General features: G+C 48.5%; 1 protein-coding gene across 1 annotated transcript in view; it reads right to left on the bottom strand.

The window, feature by feature from the left end:
- Window positions 1–762: 762 nt before the first annotated feature.
- The window catches only part of LOC123995639 (rho guanine nucleotide exchange factor 39-like), a 91,795-nt gene continuing 78,280 nt past the window's right edge, over window positions 763–14,277 (bottom strand). Inside the window, exons 10-11 of the mRNA XM_046299287.1 lie at window positions 4,870–5,106; window positions 763–871 (exon numbers count right to left, since the gene is read on the bottom strand). Of these exons, the coding sequence (XP_046155243.1) occupies window positions 838–871; window positions 4,870–5,106 (271 nt within the window). The 3' untranslated portion in view covers window positions 763–837. The remainder of the gene's footprint in view (window positions 872–4,869; window positions 5,107–14,277) is intronic.

A 14,277-nucleotide genomic window follows, 5' to 3' on the forward strand; every position in this document is an offset into this window, starting at 1 on the left:
TCGTTAACCTGATTCTCCAGTATCTAACTACCTCCCATCTCTCCTCATATCCCCCACGTTAACCTGATTCTCCAGTATCTAACTACCCCCATCTCTCCTCATATCTCCTCATACTGGAGAATCCATTAACATGATTCTCCAGTATCTAACTACCCCCCCCCATTAACCTGATTCTCCAGTATCTAACTACCCCCCCATCTCCCCATTAACCTGATTCTCCAGTATCTAACTACCCCCCATCTCCCCATTAACCTGATTCTCCAGTATCTAACTACCCCCCATTAACCTGATTCTCCAGTATCTAGCTACCCCCATCTCCCCATTAACATGATTCTCCAGTATCTAACTACCCCCCCATTAACCTGATTCTCCAGTATCTAGCTACCCCCCATCTCCCCATTAACATGATTCTCCAGTATCTAACTACCCCCCATTAACCTGATTCTCCAGTATCTAACTACCTCCCCATTAACCTGATTCTCCAGTATCCAACTACCCCCCCCCATTAACCTGATTCTCCAGTATCTAACTACCTCCCCCATTAACCTGATTCTCCAGTATCTAACTACCTCCCCCATTTCTCCTCACATCCCCTCCTTAACCTGATTCTCCAGTATCTAACTACCTCCCATCTCTCCTCACATCCCCTCAACCTGATTCTTCAGTATCTAGCTACCTCCCCATCTCTCAAATGAACCTGATTCTCCAGTATCTAAATACCCCCATCTCTCCTCATACTCCCCCCCCATCTCTCCTCATACACCCCCCATTAACGCTTATCTGTCAGACTTGATTGGTTTGTGTGAAAGAGCAAGGATCTCTGAAGTTCTTGGTCCTTCACAGGATCACACAGCTTGACCTGGCCGGTTCACTGGGAGAGAACGAAGAAGAATGTGAAAAATGTGTTGTTCACCTCTGCTCTATATCAGGGTAATTACACTGTAATAACACCAGGACAGAGGGTTCTAGTTCCTCTGCTCTATCAGGTAATTACACTGTAATAACACCAGGATAGAGGGTTCTAGTTCCTCTGCTCTATATCAGGGTAATTACACTGTAATAACACCAGGACAGAGGGTTCTAGTTCCTCTGCTCTATATCAGGGTAATTACACTGTAATAACACCAGGATAGAGGGTTCTAGTTCCTCTGCTCTATATCAGGGTAATTACACTGTAATAACATCAGGACAGAGGGTTCTAGTTCCTCTGCTCTATATCAGGGTAATTACACTGTAATAACACCAGGACAGAGGGTTCTAGTTCCTCTGCTCTATATCAGGGTAATTACACTGTAATAACACCAGGATAGAGGGTTCTAGTTCCTCTGCTCTATATCAGGGTAATTACACTGTAATAACACCAGGATAGAGGGTTCTAGTTCCTCTGCTCTATATCAGGGTAATTACACTGTAATAACACCAGGATAGAGGGTTCTAGTTCCTCTGCTCTATATCAGGGTAATTACACTGTAATAACACCAGGACAGAGGGTTCTAGTTCCTCTGCTCTATATCAGGGTAATTACACTGTAATAACACCAGGACAGAGGGTTCTAGTTCCTCTGCTCTATATCAGGGTAATTACACTGTAATAACACCAGGATAGAGGGTTCTAGATCCTCTGCTCTATATCAGGTAATTACACTGTAATAACACCAGGATAGAGGGTTCTAGATCCTCTGCTCTATATCAGGTAATTAGTGTTCTAGTTCCTCTGCTCTATATCAGGTAATTACACTGTAATAACACCAGGACAGAGGGTTCTAGTTCCTCTGCTCTATATCAGGGTAATTACACTGTAATAACACCAGGATAGAGGGTTCTAGTTCCTCTGCTCTATATCAGGGTAATTACACTGTAATAACACCAGGATAGAGGGTTCTAGTTCCTCTGCTCTATATCAGGGTAATTACACTGTAATAACACCAGGATAGAGGGTTCTAGTTCCTCTGCTCTATATCAGGGTAATTACACTGTAATAACACCAGGATAGAGGGTTCTAGTTCCTCTGCTCTATATCAGGGTAATTACACTGTAATAACACCAGGATAGAGGGTTCTAGATCCTCTGCTCTATATCAGGGTAATTACACTGTAATAACATCAGGATAGAGTGGACAGAGGGTTCTAGTTCCTCTGCTCTATATCAGGGTAATTACACTGTAATAACATCAGGATAGAGTGGACAGAGGGTTCTAGTTCCTCTGCTCTATATCAGGGTAATTACACTGTAATAACACCAGGACAGAGGGTTCTAGTTCCTCTGATCTATATCAGGGTAATTACACTGTAATAACATCAGGACAGAGGGTTCTAGTTCCTCTGCTCTATATCAGGGTAATTACACTGTAATAACACCAGGACAGAGGGTTCTAGTTCCTCTGCTCTATATCAGGGTAATTACACTGTAATAACACCAGGATAGAGGGTTCTAGTTCCTCTGCTCTATATCAGGGTAATTACACTGTAATAACACCAGGATAGAGGGTTCTAGTTCCTCTGCTCTATATCAGGGTAATTACACTGTAATAACATCCAGGATCAGATAGGGTTCTAGTTCCTCTGCTCTATATCAGGGTAATTACACTGTAATAACACCAGGATAGAGGGTTCTAGTTCCTCTGCTCTATATCAGGGTAATTACACTGTAATAACACATCAGGACAGAGGTTCTAGTTCCTCTGCTCTATATCAGGGTAATTACACTGTAATAACACCAGGATAGAGGGTTCTAGTTCCTCTGCTCTATATCAGGGTAATTACACTGTAATAACACCAGGACAGAGGGTTCTAGTTCCTCTGCTCTATATCAGGGTAATTACACTGTAATAACACCAGGATAGAGGGTTCTAGTTCCTCTGCTCTATATCAGGGTAATTACACTGTAATAACACCAGGATAGAGGGTTCTAGTTCCTCTGCTCTATATCAGGGTAATTACACTGTAATAACACCAGGATAGAGGGTTCTAGTTCCTCTGCTCTATATCAGGGTAATTACACTAATAACACCAGGATAGAGGGTTCTAGTTCCTCTGCTCTATATCAGGTAATTACACTGTAATAACACCAGGATAGAGGGTTCTAGTTCCTCTGCTCTATATCAGGGTAATTACACTGTAATAACACCAGGATAGAGGGTTCTAGTTCCTCTGCTCTATATCAGGGTAATTACACTGTAATAACACCAGGATAGAGGGTTCTAGTTCCTCTGCTCTATATCAGGGTAATTACACTGTAATAACACCAGGATAGAGGGTTCTAGTTCCTCTGCTCTATATCAGGGTAATTACACTGTAATAACACCAGGACAGAGGGTTCTAGTTCCTCTGATCTATATCAGGGTAATTACACTGTAATAACACCAGGACAGAGGGTTCTAGTTCCTCTGATCTATATCAGGGTAATTACACTGTAATAACACCAGGACAGAGGGTTCTAGTTCCTCTGCTCTATATCAGGGTAATTACACTGTAATAACACCAGGATAGAGTGGACAGAGGGGTTCTAGTTCCTCTGCTCTATATCAGGGTAATTACACTGTAATAACATCAGGATAGAGTGGACAGAGGGTTCTAGTTCCTCTGCTCTATATCAGGGTAATTACACTGTAATAACACCAGGATAGAGGGTTCTAGTTCCTCTGCTCTATATCAGGGTAAATACACTGTAATAACACCAGGATAGCGTGGACAGAGGGTTCTAGTTCCTCTGATCTATATCAGGGTAATTACACTGTAATAACACCAGGATAGAGGGTTCTAGTTCCTCTGCTCTATATCAGGGTAATTACACTGTAATAACACCAGGACAGAGGGTTCTAGTTCCTCTGCTCTATGTCAGGGTAATTACACTGTAATAACATCAGGACAGAGGGTTCTAGTTCCTCTGCTCTATATCAGGTAATTAGTGTTCTAGTTCCTCTGCTCTATATCAGGGTAATTACACTGTAATAACACCAGGATAGAGGGTTCTAGTTCCTCTGCTCTATATCAGGTAATTACACTGTAATAACACCAGGATAGAGTGGACAGAGGGTTCTAGTTCCTCTGCTCTATATCAGGGTAATTACACTGTAATAACACCAGGATAGAGTGGACAGAGGGTTCTAGTTCCTTCTGTAGCTCAGTTGGTAGAGCATGGCGCTTGTAACGCCAGGGTAGTGGGTTCGATCCCCGGGACCACCCATACGTAGAATGTATGCACACATGACTGTAAGTCGCTTTGGATAAAAGCGTCTGCTAAATGGCATATATTATTATTATTATATGCTCTATATCAGGGTAATTACACTGTAATAACATCAGGACAGAGGGTTCTAGTTCCTCTGCTCTATATCAGAATATTTCATTCATTCGGATCTAGGACGTGTTATTTTAGTGGTCCCTTTATTTTTTTGAGCAGTTATATATATATAACTACCTATATATTCTGTACGAACCCACCTCAATGACAGCATTATCATATATACGGTACATTCTATATGAACCCAGCTCTGAATGACAGCATTATCATATATACGGTACATTTTTTAAATATTTTTTTTACCTTTATTTAACTAGGCAAGTCAGTTAAGAACATATTCTTATTTTCAATGACGGCCTAGGAACAGTGGGGTTAACTGCCTGTTCAGGGGCAGAACGACAGATTTGTACCTTGTCAGCTTGGGGGTTTGAACTCGCAACCTTCCGGTTACTAGTCCAACGCTCTAACCACTAGGGCTAAGCTGCCGCCCCATTCTGTACAAACCCACCTATGAACGACAGCATTATCATATATATATATATATATAGACTGTACATTCTGTACGAACCCACCTCTGAATGACAGCATTATCATATATATATATACAGTACATTCTGTATGAACCCACCTCTCAGCTGGCCCCCCAGTCAGCTTCATCCTCTTGGAGGCGCTGCCCTCTGCTTCTGCTGGAGCTGTAGGTCTGGAGGGGGTCTGGGGTGGAGGAGGGGCCATCCTCTTCCTCCCTGGGGTGGTGGGTGGTGTGGAGGGGGTAGTTTGGTTCTTCTGGTCCTCTACAAAGCAGCGTAGAGGTCTCCTGACCAGATCATCTCTCTGATGGACCACTGTGTTCCTGGACTTTAACTGACTGTAGAGACCACAGACAACATGTCAGAACAACTGACTGGAGAGACCACAGACAACATGTCAGAACAACTGACTGGAGAGACCACAGACAACATGTTAGAACAACTGACTGTAGAGACCACAGACAACAACTGACTGGAGAGACCACAGAGACCACAGACAACAACTGACTGTAGAGACCACAGACAACAACTGACTGTAGAGACCACAGACAACAACTGACTGTAGAGACCACAGACAACAACTGACTGTAGAGACCACAGACAACAACTGACTGTAGAGACCACAGACAACATCTGACTGTAGAGACCACAGACAACATCTGACTGTAGAGACCACAGACAACATCTGACTGTAGAGACCACAGACAACATGTTAGAACAACTGACTGTAGAGACCACAGACAACATGTTAGAACAACTGACTGTAGAGACCACAGACAACAAGACTGTAGAGACCACAGACAACAACTGGCTGTAGAGACCACAGACAACATGTTAGAACAACTGATTGTAGAGACCACAGACAACAAGACTGTAGAGACCACAGACAACAACTGACTGTAGAGTCCAACAGACAACAACTGACTGTAGAGACCCCAGACAACAACTGGCTGTAGAGACCCCAGACAACAACTGACTGTAGAGACCCCAGACAACAACTGGCTGTAGAGACCACAGACAACAACTGACTGTAGAGACCACAGACAACAACTGACTGTAGAGACTACAGACAACAACTGACTGTAGAGACCAGACAACAACTGACTGTAGAGACCACAGACAACAACTGACTGTAGAGTCCCCAGACAACATGTTAGAACAACTGACTGGAGAGACCACAGACAACAACTGACTGGAGAGACCACAGACAACATTTGACTGGAGAGACCGCAGACAACATGTTAGAACAACTGACTGTAGAGACCACAGACAACAACAGACTGTAGAGACCACAGACAACAACATACTGTAGAGACCACAGACAACAACAGACTGTAGAGACCACAGACAACAACAGACTGTAGAGACCACAGACAACAACAGACTGTAGAGACCACAGACAACAACAGACTGTAGAGACCACAGACAACATGTTAGAACAACTGACTGGAGAGACCACAGACAACAACAGACTGTAGAGACCACAGACAACAACTGTCTGTAGAGACCACACACAACATGTTAGAACAACTGACTGTAGAGACCACAGACAACATCTGACTGTAGAGACCACAGACAACAACTGACTGTAGAGACCACAGACAACTGACTGTAGAGACCACAGACAACAACTGACTGTAGAGACCAGACAACAACTGACTGTAGAGACCACAACAAACTGACTGTAGAGACAACATGCTGACAGACAACAACTGACTGTAGAGACCACAGACAACAACTAGAGACCACAGAACAACTGACTGTAGAGACCACAGACAACAACTGGCTGTAGAGACCACAGACAACAACTGACTGTAGAGACCACAGACAACAACTGACTGTAGAGACCACAGACAACAACTGACTGTAGAGACCACAGACAACAACTGACTGTAGAGACCACAGACAACAACTGACTGTAGAGACCACAGACAACAACTGACTGTAGAGACCACAGACAACAACTGACTGTAGAGACCACAGACAACAACTGACTGTAGAGACCACAGACAACAACTGACTGTAGAGACCACAGACAACAATGACTTAGAGACCACAGACAACTAGAACAACTGACTGTAGAGACCACAGACAACATGTTAGAACAACTGACTGTAGAGACCACAGACAACAACTGACTGTAGAGACCACAGACAACAACTGACTGTAGAGACCCCAGACAACAACTGACTGTAGAGACCCCAGACAACAACTGACTGTAGAGACCCCAGACAACAACTGACTGTAGAGACCACAGACAACAACTGACTGTAGAGACCACAGACAACAACTGGCTGTAGAGACCCCAGACAACAACTGGCTGTAGAGACCCCAGACAACAACTGACTGTAGAGACCCCAGACAACAACTGACTGTAGAGACCCCAGACAACAACTGACTGTAGAGACCCCAGACAACAACTGACTGTAGAGACCACAGACAACATGCTAGAACAACTGACTGTAGAGACCCCAGAAAACAACTGGCTGTAGAGACCCCAGACAACAACTGGCTGTAGAGACCCCAGACAACAACTGACTGTAGAGACCCCAGACAACAACAGACTGGAGAGACCACAGACAACAACTGACTGGAGAGACCACAGACAACATGTTAGAACAACTGACAGGAGAGACCACAGACAACACGTTAGAACAACTGGCTGTAGAGACCACAGACAACATGTTAGAACAACTGGCTGTAGAGACCACTGACAACAACTGACTGGAAAGACCACAGAAAACATGTTAGAACAACTGGCTGTAGAGACCACAGACAACAACTGACTGTAGAGACCACAGACAACATGTTAGAACAACTGACTGGAGAGACCACAGACAACAACTGACTGGAGAGACCACAGACAACCAGGTGTTTAACATCCCTGTCCAGCCAGGTAAGAGTGACCCACCAGGTGTTTAACATCCCTGTCCAGCCAGGTAAGAGTGGCCCACCAGGTGTTTAACATCCCTGTCCAGCCAGGTAAGAGTGGCCCACCAGGTGTTTAACATCCCTGTCCAGCCAGGTAAGAGTGACCCACCAGGTGTTTAACATCCCTGTCCAGCCAGGTAAGAGTGGCCCACCAGGTGTTTAACATCCCTGTCCAGCCAGGTAAGAGTGACCCACCAGGTGTTTAACATCCCTGTCCAGCCAGGTAAGAGTGGCCCACCAGGTGTTTAACATCCCAGCCAGGTAAGAGTGACCCACCAGGTGTTTAACATCCCAGCCAAGTAAGAGTGACCCACCAGGTGTTTAACATCCCAGCCAGGTAAGTGTGACCCACCAGGTGTTTAACATCCCAGCCAGGTAAGAGTGACCCACCAGGTGTTTAACATCCCTGTCCAGCCAGGTAAGAGTGGCCCACCAGGTGTTTAACATCCCAGCCAGGTAAGAGTGACCCACCAGGTGTTTAACATCCCAGCCAGGTAAGAGTGACCCACCAGGTGTTTAACATCCCAGCCAGGTAAGAGTTTAACATCCCAGCCAGGTAAGAGTGGCCCACCAGGTGTCCCAGCCAGGTTGGCCCACCAGGTGTTTAACATTCCAGCCAGGTAAGAGTGGCCCACCAGGTGTTTAACATCCCAGCCAGGTAAGAGTGGCCCACCAGGTGTTTAACATCCCAGCCAGGCAACAGTGGCCCACCAGGTGTTTAACATCCCAGCCAGGTAAGAGTGACCCACCAGGTGTTTAACATCCCAGCCAGGTAAGAGTGACCCACCAGGTGTTTAACATCCCAGCCAGGTAAGAGTGACCCACCAGGTGTTTAACATCCCAGCCAGGTAAGAGTGGCCCACCAGGAGTTTAACATCCCAGCCAGGTAAGAGTGACCCACCAGGTGTTTAACATCCCAGCCAGGTAAGAGTGGCCCACCAGGTGTTTAACATCCCTGTCCAGCCAGGTAAGAGTGACCCACCAGGTGTTTAACATCCCTGTCCAGCCAGGTAAGAGTGACCCACCAGGTGTTTAACATCCCTGTCCAGCCAGGTAAGAGTGACCCACCAGGTGTTTAACATCCCTGTCCAGCCAGGTAAGAGTGACCCACCAGGTGTTTAACATCCCTGTCCAGCCAGGTAAGAGTGACCCACCAGGTGTTTAACATCCCTGTCCAGCCAGGTAAGAGTGACCCACCAGGTGTTTAACATCCCTGTCCAGCCAGGTAAGAGTGACCCACCAGGTGTTTAACATCCCAGCCAGGTAAGAGTGACCCACCAGGTGTTTAACATCCCAGCCAGGTAAGAGTGACCCACCAGGTGTTTAACATCCCCGTCCAGCCAGGTAAGAGTGACCCACCAGGTGTTTAACATCCCTGTCCAGCCAGGTAAGAGTGACCCACCAGGTGTTTAACATCCCTGTCCAGCCAGGTAAGAGTGGCCCACCAGGTGTTTAACATCCCTGTCCAGCCAGGTAAGAGTGACCCACCAGGTGTTTAACATCCCTGTCCAGCCAGGTAAGAGTGACCCACCAGGTGTTTAACATCCCTGTCCAGCCAGGTAAGAGTGACCCACCAGGTGTTTAACATCCCTGTCCAGCCAGGTAAGAGTGACCCACCAGGTGTTTAACATCCCAGCCAGGTAAGAGTGACCCACCAGGTGTTTAACATCCAGCCAGGTAAGAGTGGCCACCAGGTGTTTAACCAGGTGTTTAACATCCCAGCCAGGTAAGAGTGACCCACCAGGTGTTTAACATCCCTGTCCAGCCAGGTAAGAGTGGCCCACCAGGTGTTTAACATCCCAGCCAGGTAGAGTGACCCACCAGGTGTTTAACATCCCAGCCAGGTAAGAGTGACCCACCAGGTGTTTAACATCCCAGCCAGGTAAGAGTGGCCCACCAGGTGTTTAACATCCCAGCCAGGTAAGAGTGGCCCACCAGGTGTTTAACATCCCAGCCAGGTAAGAGTGGCCCACCAGGTGTTTAACATCCCAGCCAGGTAAGAGTGGCCCACCAGGTGTTTAACATCCCAGCCAGGTAAGAGTGGCCCACCAGGTGTTTAACATCCCAGCCAGGCAAGAGTGGCCCACCAGGTGTTTAACATCCCAGCCAGGTAAGAGTGACCCACCAGGTGTTTAACATCCCAGCCAGGTAAGAGTGACCCACCAGGTGTTTAACATCCCAGCCAGGTAAGAGTGACCCACCAGGTGTTTAACATCCCAGCCATCCCAGGAGTTTAACATCCCAGCCAGGTAAGTGACCCACCAGGTGTTTAACATCCCAGCCAGGTAAGAGTGGCCCACCAGGTGTTTAACATCCCAGCCAGGTAAGAGTGACCCACCAGGTGTTTAACATCCCTGTCCAGCCAGGTAAGAGTGACCCACCAGGTGTTTAACATCCCTGTCCAGCCAGGTAAGAGTGACCCACCAGGTGTTTAACATCCCTGTCCAGCCAGGTAAGAGTGACCCACCAGGTGTTTAACATCCCTGTCCAGCCAGGTAAGAGTGACCCACCAGGTGTTTAACATCCCTGTCCAGCCAGGTAAGAGTGACCCACCAGGTGTTTAACATCCCAGCCAGGTAAGAGTGACCCACCAGGTGTTTAACATCCCAGCCAGGTAAGAGTGACCCACCAGGTGTTTAACATCCCTGTCCAGCCAGGTAAGAGTGACCCACCAGGTGTTTAACATCCCTGTCCAGCCAGGTAAGAGTGACCCACCAGGTGTTTAACATCCCTGTCCAGCCACCAGGTGGTAAGAGTGACCCACCAGGTGTTTAACATCCCTGTCCAGCCAGGTAAGAGTGACCCACCAGGTGTTTAACATCCCTGTCCAGCCAGGTAAGAGTGACCCACCAGGTGTTTAACATCCCTGTCCAGCCAGGTAAGAGTGACCCACCAGGTGTTTAACATCCCCTGTCCAGCCAGGTAAGAGTGACCCACCAGGTGTTTAACATCCCTGTCCAGCCAGGTAAGAGTGACCCACCAGGTGTTTAACATCCCTGTCCAGCCAGGTAAGAGTGGCCCACCAGGTGTTTAACATCCCAGCCAGGTAAGAGTGACCCACCAGGTGTTTAACATCCCTGTCCAGCCAGGTAAGAGTGACCCACCAGGTGTTTAACATCCCAGCCAGGTAAGAGTGGCCCACCAGGTGTTTAACATCCCAGCCAGGTAAGAGTGGCCCACCAGGTGTTTAACATCCCAGCCAGGTAAGAGTGGCCCACCAGGTGTTTACAGGTAAGAGTGGCCCACCAGGTGTTTAACATCCCAGCCAGGTAAGAGTGACCCACCAGGTGTTTAACATCCCTGTCCAGCCAGGTAAGAGTGACCCACCAGGTGTTTAACATCCCTGTCCAGCCAGGTAAGAGTGACCCACCAGGTGTTTAACATCCCTGTCCAGCCAGGTAAGAGTGACCCACCAGGTGTTTAACATCCCCCAGCCAGGTAAGAGTGACCCACCAGGTGTTTAACATCCCAGCCAGGTAAGAGTGACCCACCAGGTGTTTAACATCCCAGCCAGGTAAGAGTGGCCCACCAGGTGTTTAACATCCCTGTCCAGCCAGGTAAGAGTGACCCACCAGGTGTTTAACATCCCTGTCCAGCCAGGTAAGAGTGACCCACCAGGTGTTTAACATCCCTGTCCAGCCAGGTAAGAGTGACCCACCAGGTGTTTAACATCCCTGTCCAGCCAGGTAAGAGTGGCCCACCAGGTGTTTAACATCCCAGCCAGGTAAGAGTGACCCACCAGGTGTTTAACATCCCTGTCCAGCCAGGTAAGAGTGACCCACCAGGTGTTTAACATCCCTGTCCAGCCAGGTGACCCACCAGGTGTTTAACATCCCTGTCCAGCCAGGTAAGAGTGACCCACCAGGTGTTTAACATCCCAGCCAGGTTTGACCCACCAGGTGTTTAACATCCCTGTCCAGCCAGGTAAGAGTGACCCACCAGGTGTTTAACATCCCTGTCCAGCCAGGTAAGAGTGGCCCACCAGGTGTTTAACATCCCTGTCCAGCCAGGTAAGAGTGGCCCACCAGGTGTTTAACATCCCAGCCAGGTAAGAGTGACCCACCAGGTGTTTAACATCCCTGTCCAGCCAGGTAAGAGTGACCCACCAGGTGTTTAACATCCCTGTCCAGCCAGGTAAGAGTGACCCACCAGGTGTTTAACATCCCTGTCCAGCCAGGTAAGAGTGACCCACCAGGTGTTTAACATCCCTGTCCAGCCAGGTAAGAGTGACCCACCAGGTGTTTAACATCCCAGCCAGGTAAGAGTGGCCCACCAGGTGTTTAACATCCCTGTCCAGCCAGGTAAGAGTGACCCACCAGGTGTTTAACATCCCAGCCAGGTAAGAGTGACCCACCAGGTGTTTAACATCCCTGTCCAGCCAGGTAAGAGTGACCCACCAGGTGTTTAACATCCCTGTCCAGCCAGGTAAGAGTGGCCCACCAGGTGTTTAACATCCCAGCCAGGTAAGAGTGACCCACCAGGTGTTTAACATCCCAGCCAGGTAAGAGTGACCCACCAGGTGTTTAACATCCCTGTCCAGCCAGGTAAGAGTGACCCACCAGGTGTTTAACATCCCAGCCAGGTAAGAGTGACCCACCAGGTGTTTAACATCCCCCAGCCAGGTAAGAGTGACCCACCAGGTGTTTAACATCCCTGTCCAGCCAGGTAAGAGTGACCCACCAGGTGTTTAACATCCCTGTCCAGCCAGGTAAGAGTGGCCCACCAGGTGTTTAACATCCCAGCCAGGTAAGAGTGACCCACCAGGTGTTTAACATCCCTGTCCAGCCAGGTAAGAGTGACCCACCAGGTGTTTAACATCCCAGCCAGGTAAGAGTGACCCACCAGGTGTTTAACATCCCAGCCAGGTAAGAGTGACCCACCAGGTGTTTAACATCCCAGCCAGGTAAGAGTGGCCCACCAGGTGTTTAACATCCCAGCCAGGTAAGAGTGACCCACCAGGTGTTTAACATCCCTGTCCAGCCAGGTAAGAGTGGCCCACCAGGTGTTTAATATCCCAGCCAGGTAAGAGTGACCCACCAGGTGTTTAACATCCCAGCCAGGTAAGAGTGACCCACCAGGTGTTTAACATCCCAGCCAGGTAAGAGTGACCCACCAGGTAAGAGTGACCCACCAGGTGTTTAACATCCCAGCCAGGTAAGAGTGACCCACCAGGTGTTTAACATCCCTGTCCAGCCAGGTAAGAGTGACCCACCAGGTGTTTAACATCCCTGTCCAGCCAGGTAAGAGTGGCCCACCAGGTGTTTAACATCCCAGCCAGGTAAGAGTGACCCACCAGGTGTTTAACATCCCTGTCCAGCCAGGTAAGAGTGACCCACCAGGTGTTTAACATCCCTGTCCAGCCAGGTAAGAGTGACCCACCAGGTGTTTAACATCCCTGTCCAGCCAGGTAAGAGTGACCCACCAGGTGTTTAACATCCCAGCCAGGTAAGAGTGACCCACCAGGTGTTTAACATCCCTGTCCAGCCAGGTAAGAGTGACCCACCAGGTGTTTAACATCCCTGTCCAGCCAGGTAAGAGTGACCCACCAGGTGTTTAACATCCCTGTCCAGCCAGGTAAGAGTGACCCACCAGGTGTTTAACATCCCTGTCCAGCCAGGTAAGAGTGACCCACCAGGTGTTTAACATCCCTGTCCAGCCAGGTAAGAGTGACCCACCAGGTGTTTAACATCCCAGCCAGGTAAGAGTGACCCACCAGGTGTTTAACATCCCTGTCCAGCCAGGTAAGAGTGACCCACCAGGTGTTTAACATCCCAGCCAGGTAAGAGTGACCCACCAGGTGTTTAACATCCCTGTCCAGCCAGGTAAGAGTGACCCACCAGGTGTTTAACATCCCAGCCAGGTAAGAGTGACCCACCAGGTGTTTAACATCCCTGTCCAGCCAGGTAAGAGTGACCCACCAGGTGTTTAACATCCCCCAGCCAGGTAAGAGTGGCCCACCAGGTGTTTAACATCCCAGCCAGGTAAGAGTGGCCCACCAGGTGTTTAACATCCCAGCCAGGTAAGAGTGGCCCACCAGGTGTTTAACATCCCAGCCAGGTAAGAGTGGCCCACCAGGTGTTTAACATCCCAGCCAGGTAAGAGTGGCCCACCAGGTGTTTAACATCCCAGCCAGGCAAGAGTGGCCCACCAGGTGTTTAACATCCCAGCCAGGTAAGAGTGACCCACCAGGTGTTTAACATCCCAGCCAGGTAAGAGTGACCCACCAGGTGTTTAACATCCCTGTCCAGCCAGGTAAGAGTGACCCACCAGGTGTTTAACATCCCCCAGCCAGGTAAGAGTGGCCCACCAGGTGTTTAACATCCCAGCCAGGTAAGAGTGGCCCACCAGGTGTTTAACATCCCAGCCAGGTAAGAGTGACCCACCAGGTGTTTAACATCCCAGCCAGGTAAGAGTGGCCCACCAGGTGTTTAACATCCCTGTCCAGCCAGGTAAGAGTGACCCACCAGGTGTTTAACATCCCTGTCCAGCCAGGTAAGAGTGACCCACCAGGTGTTTAACATCCCTGTCCAGCCAGGTAAGTGACCCACCAGGTGTTTAACATCCCTGTCCAGCCAGGT

This window comes from Oncorhynchus gorbuscha, linkage group LG14 (assembly GCF_021184085.1).
Source record: "Oncorhynchus gorbuscha isolate QuinsamMale2020 ecotype Even-year linkage group LG14, OgorEven_v1.0, whole genome shotgun sequence".
Lineage (NCBI taxonomy): Eukaryota > Metazoa > Chordata > Actinopteri > Salmoniformes > Salmonidae > Oncorhynchus > Oncorhynchus gorbuscha.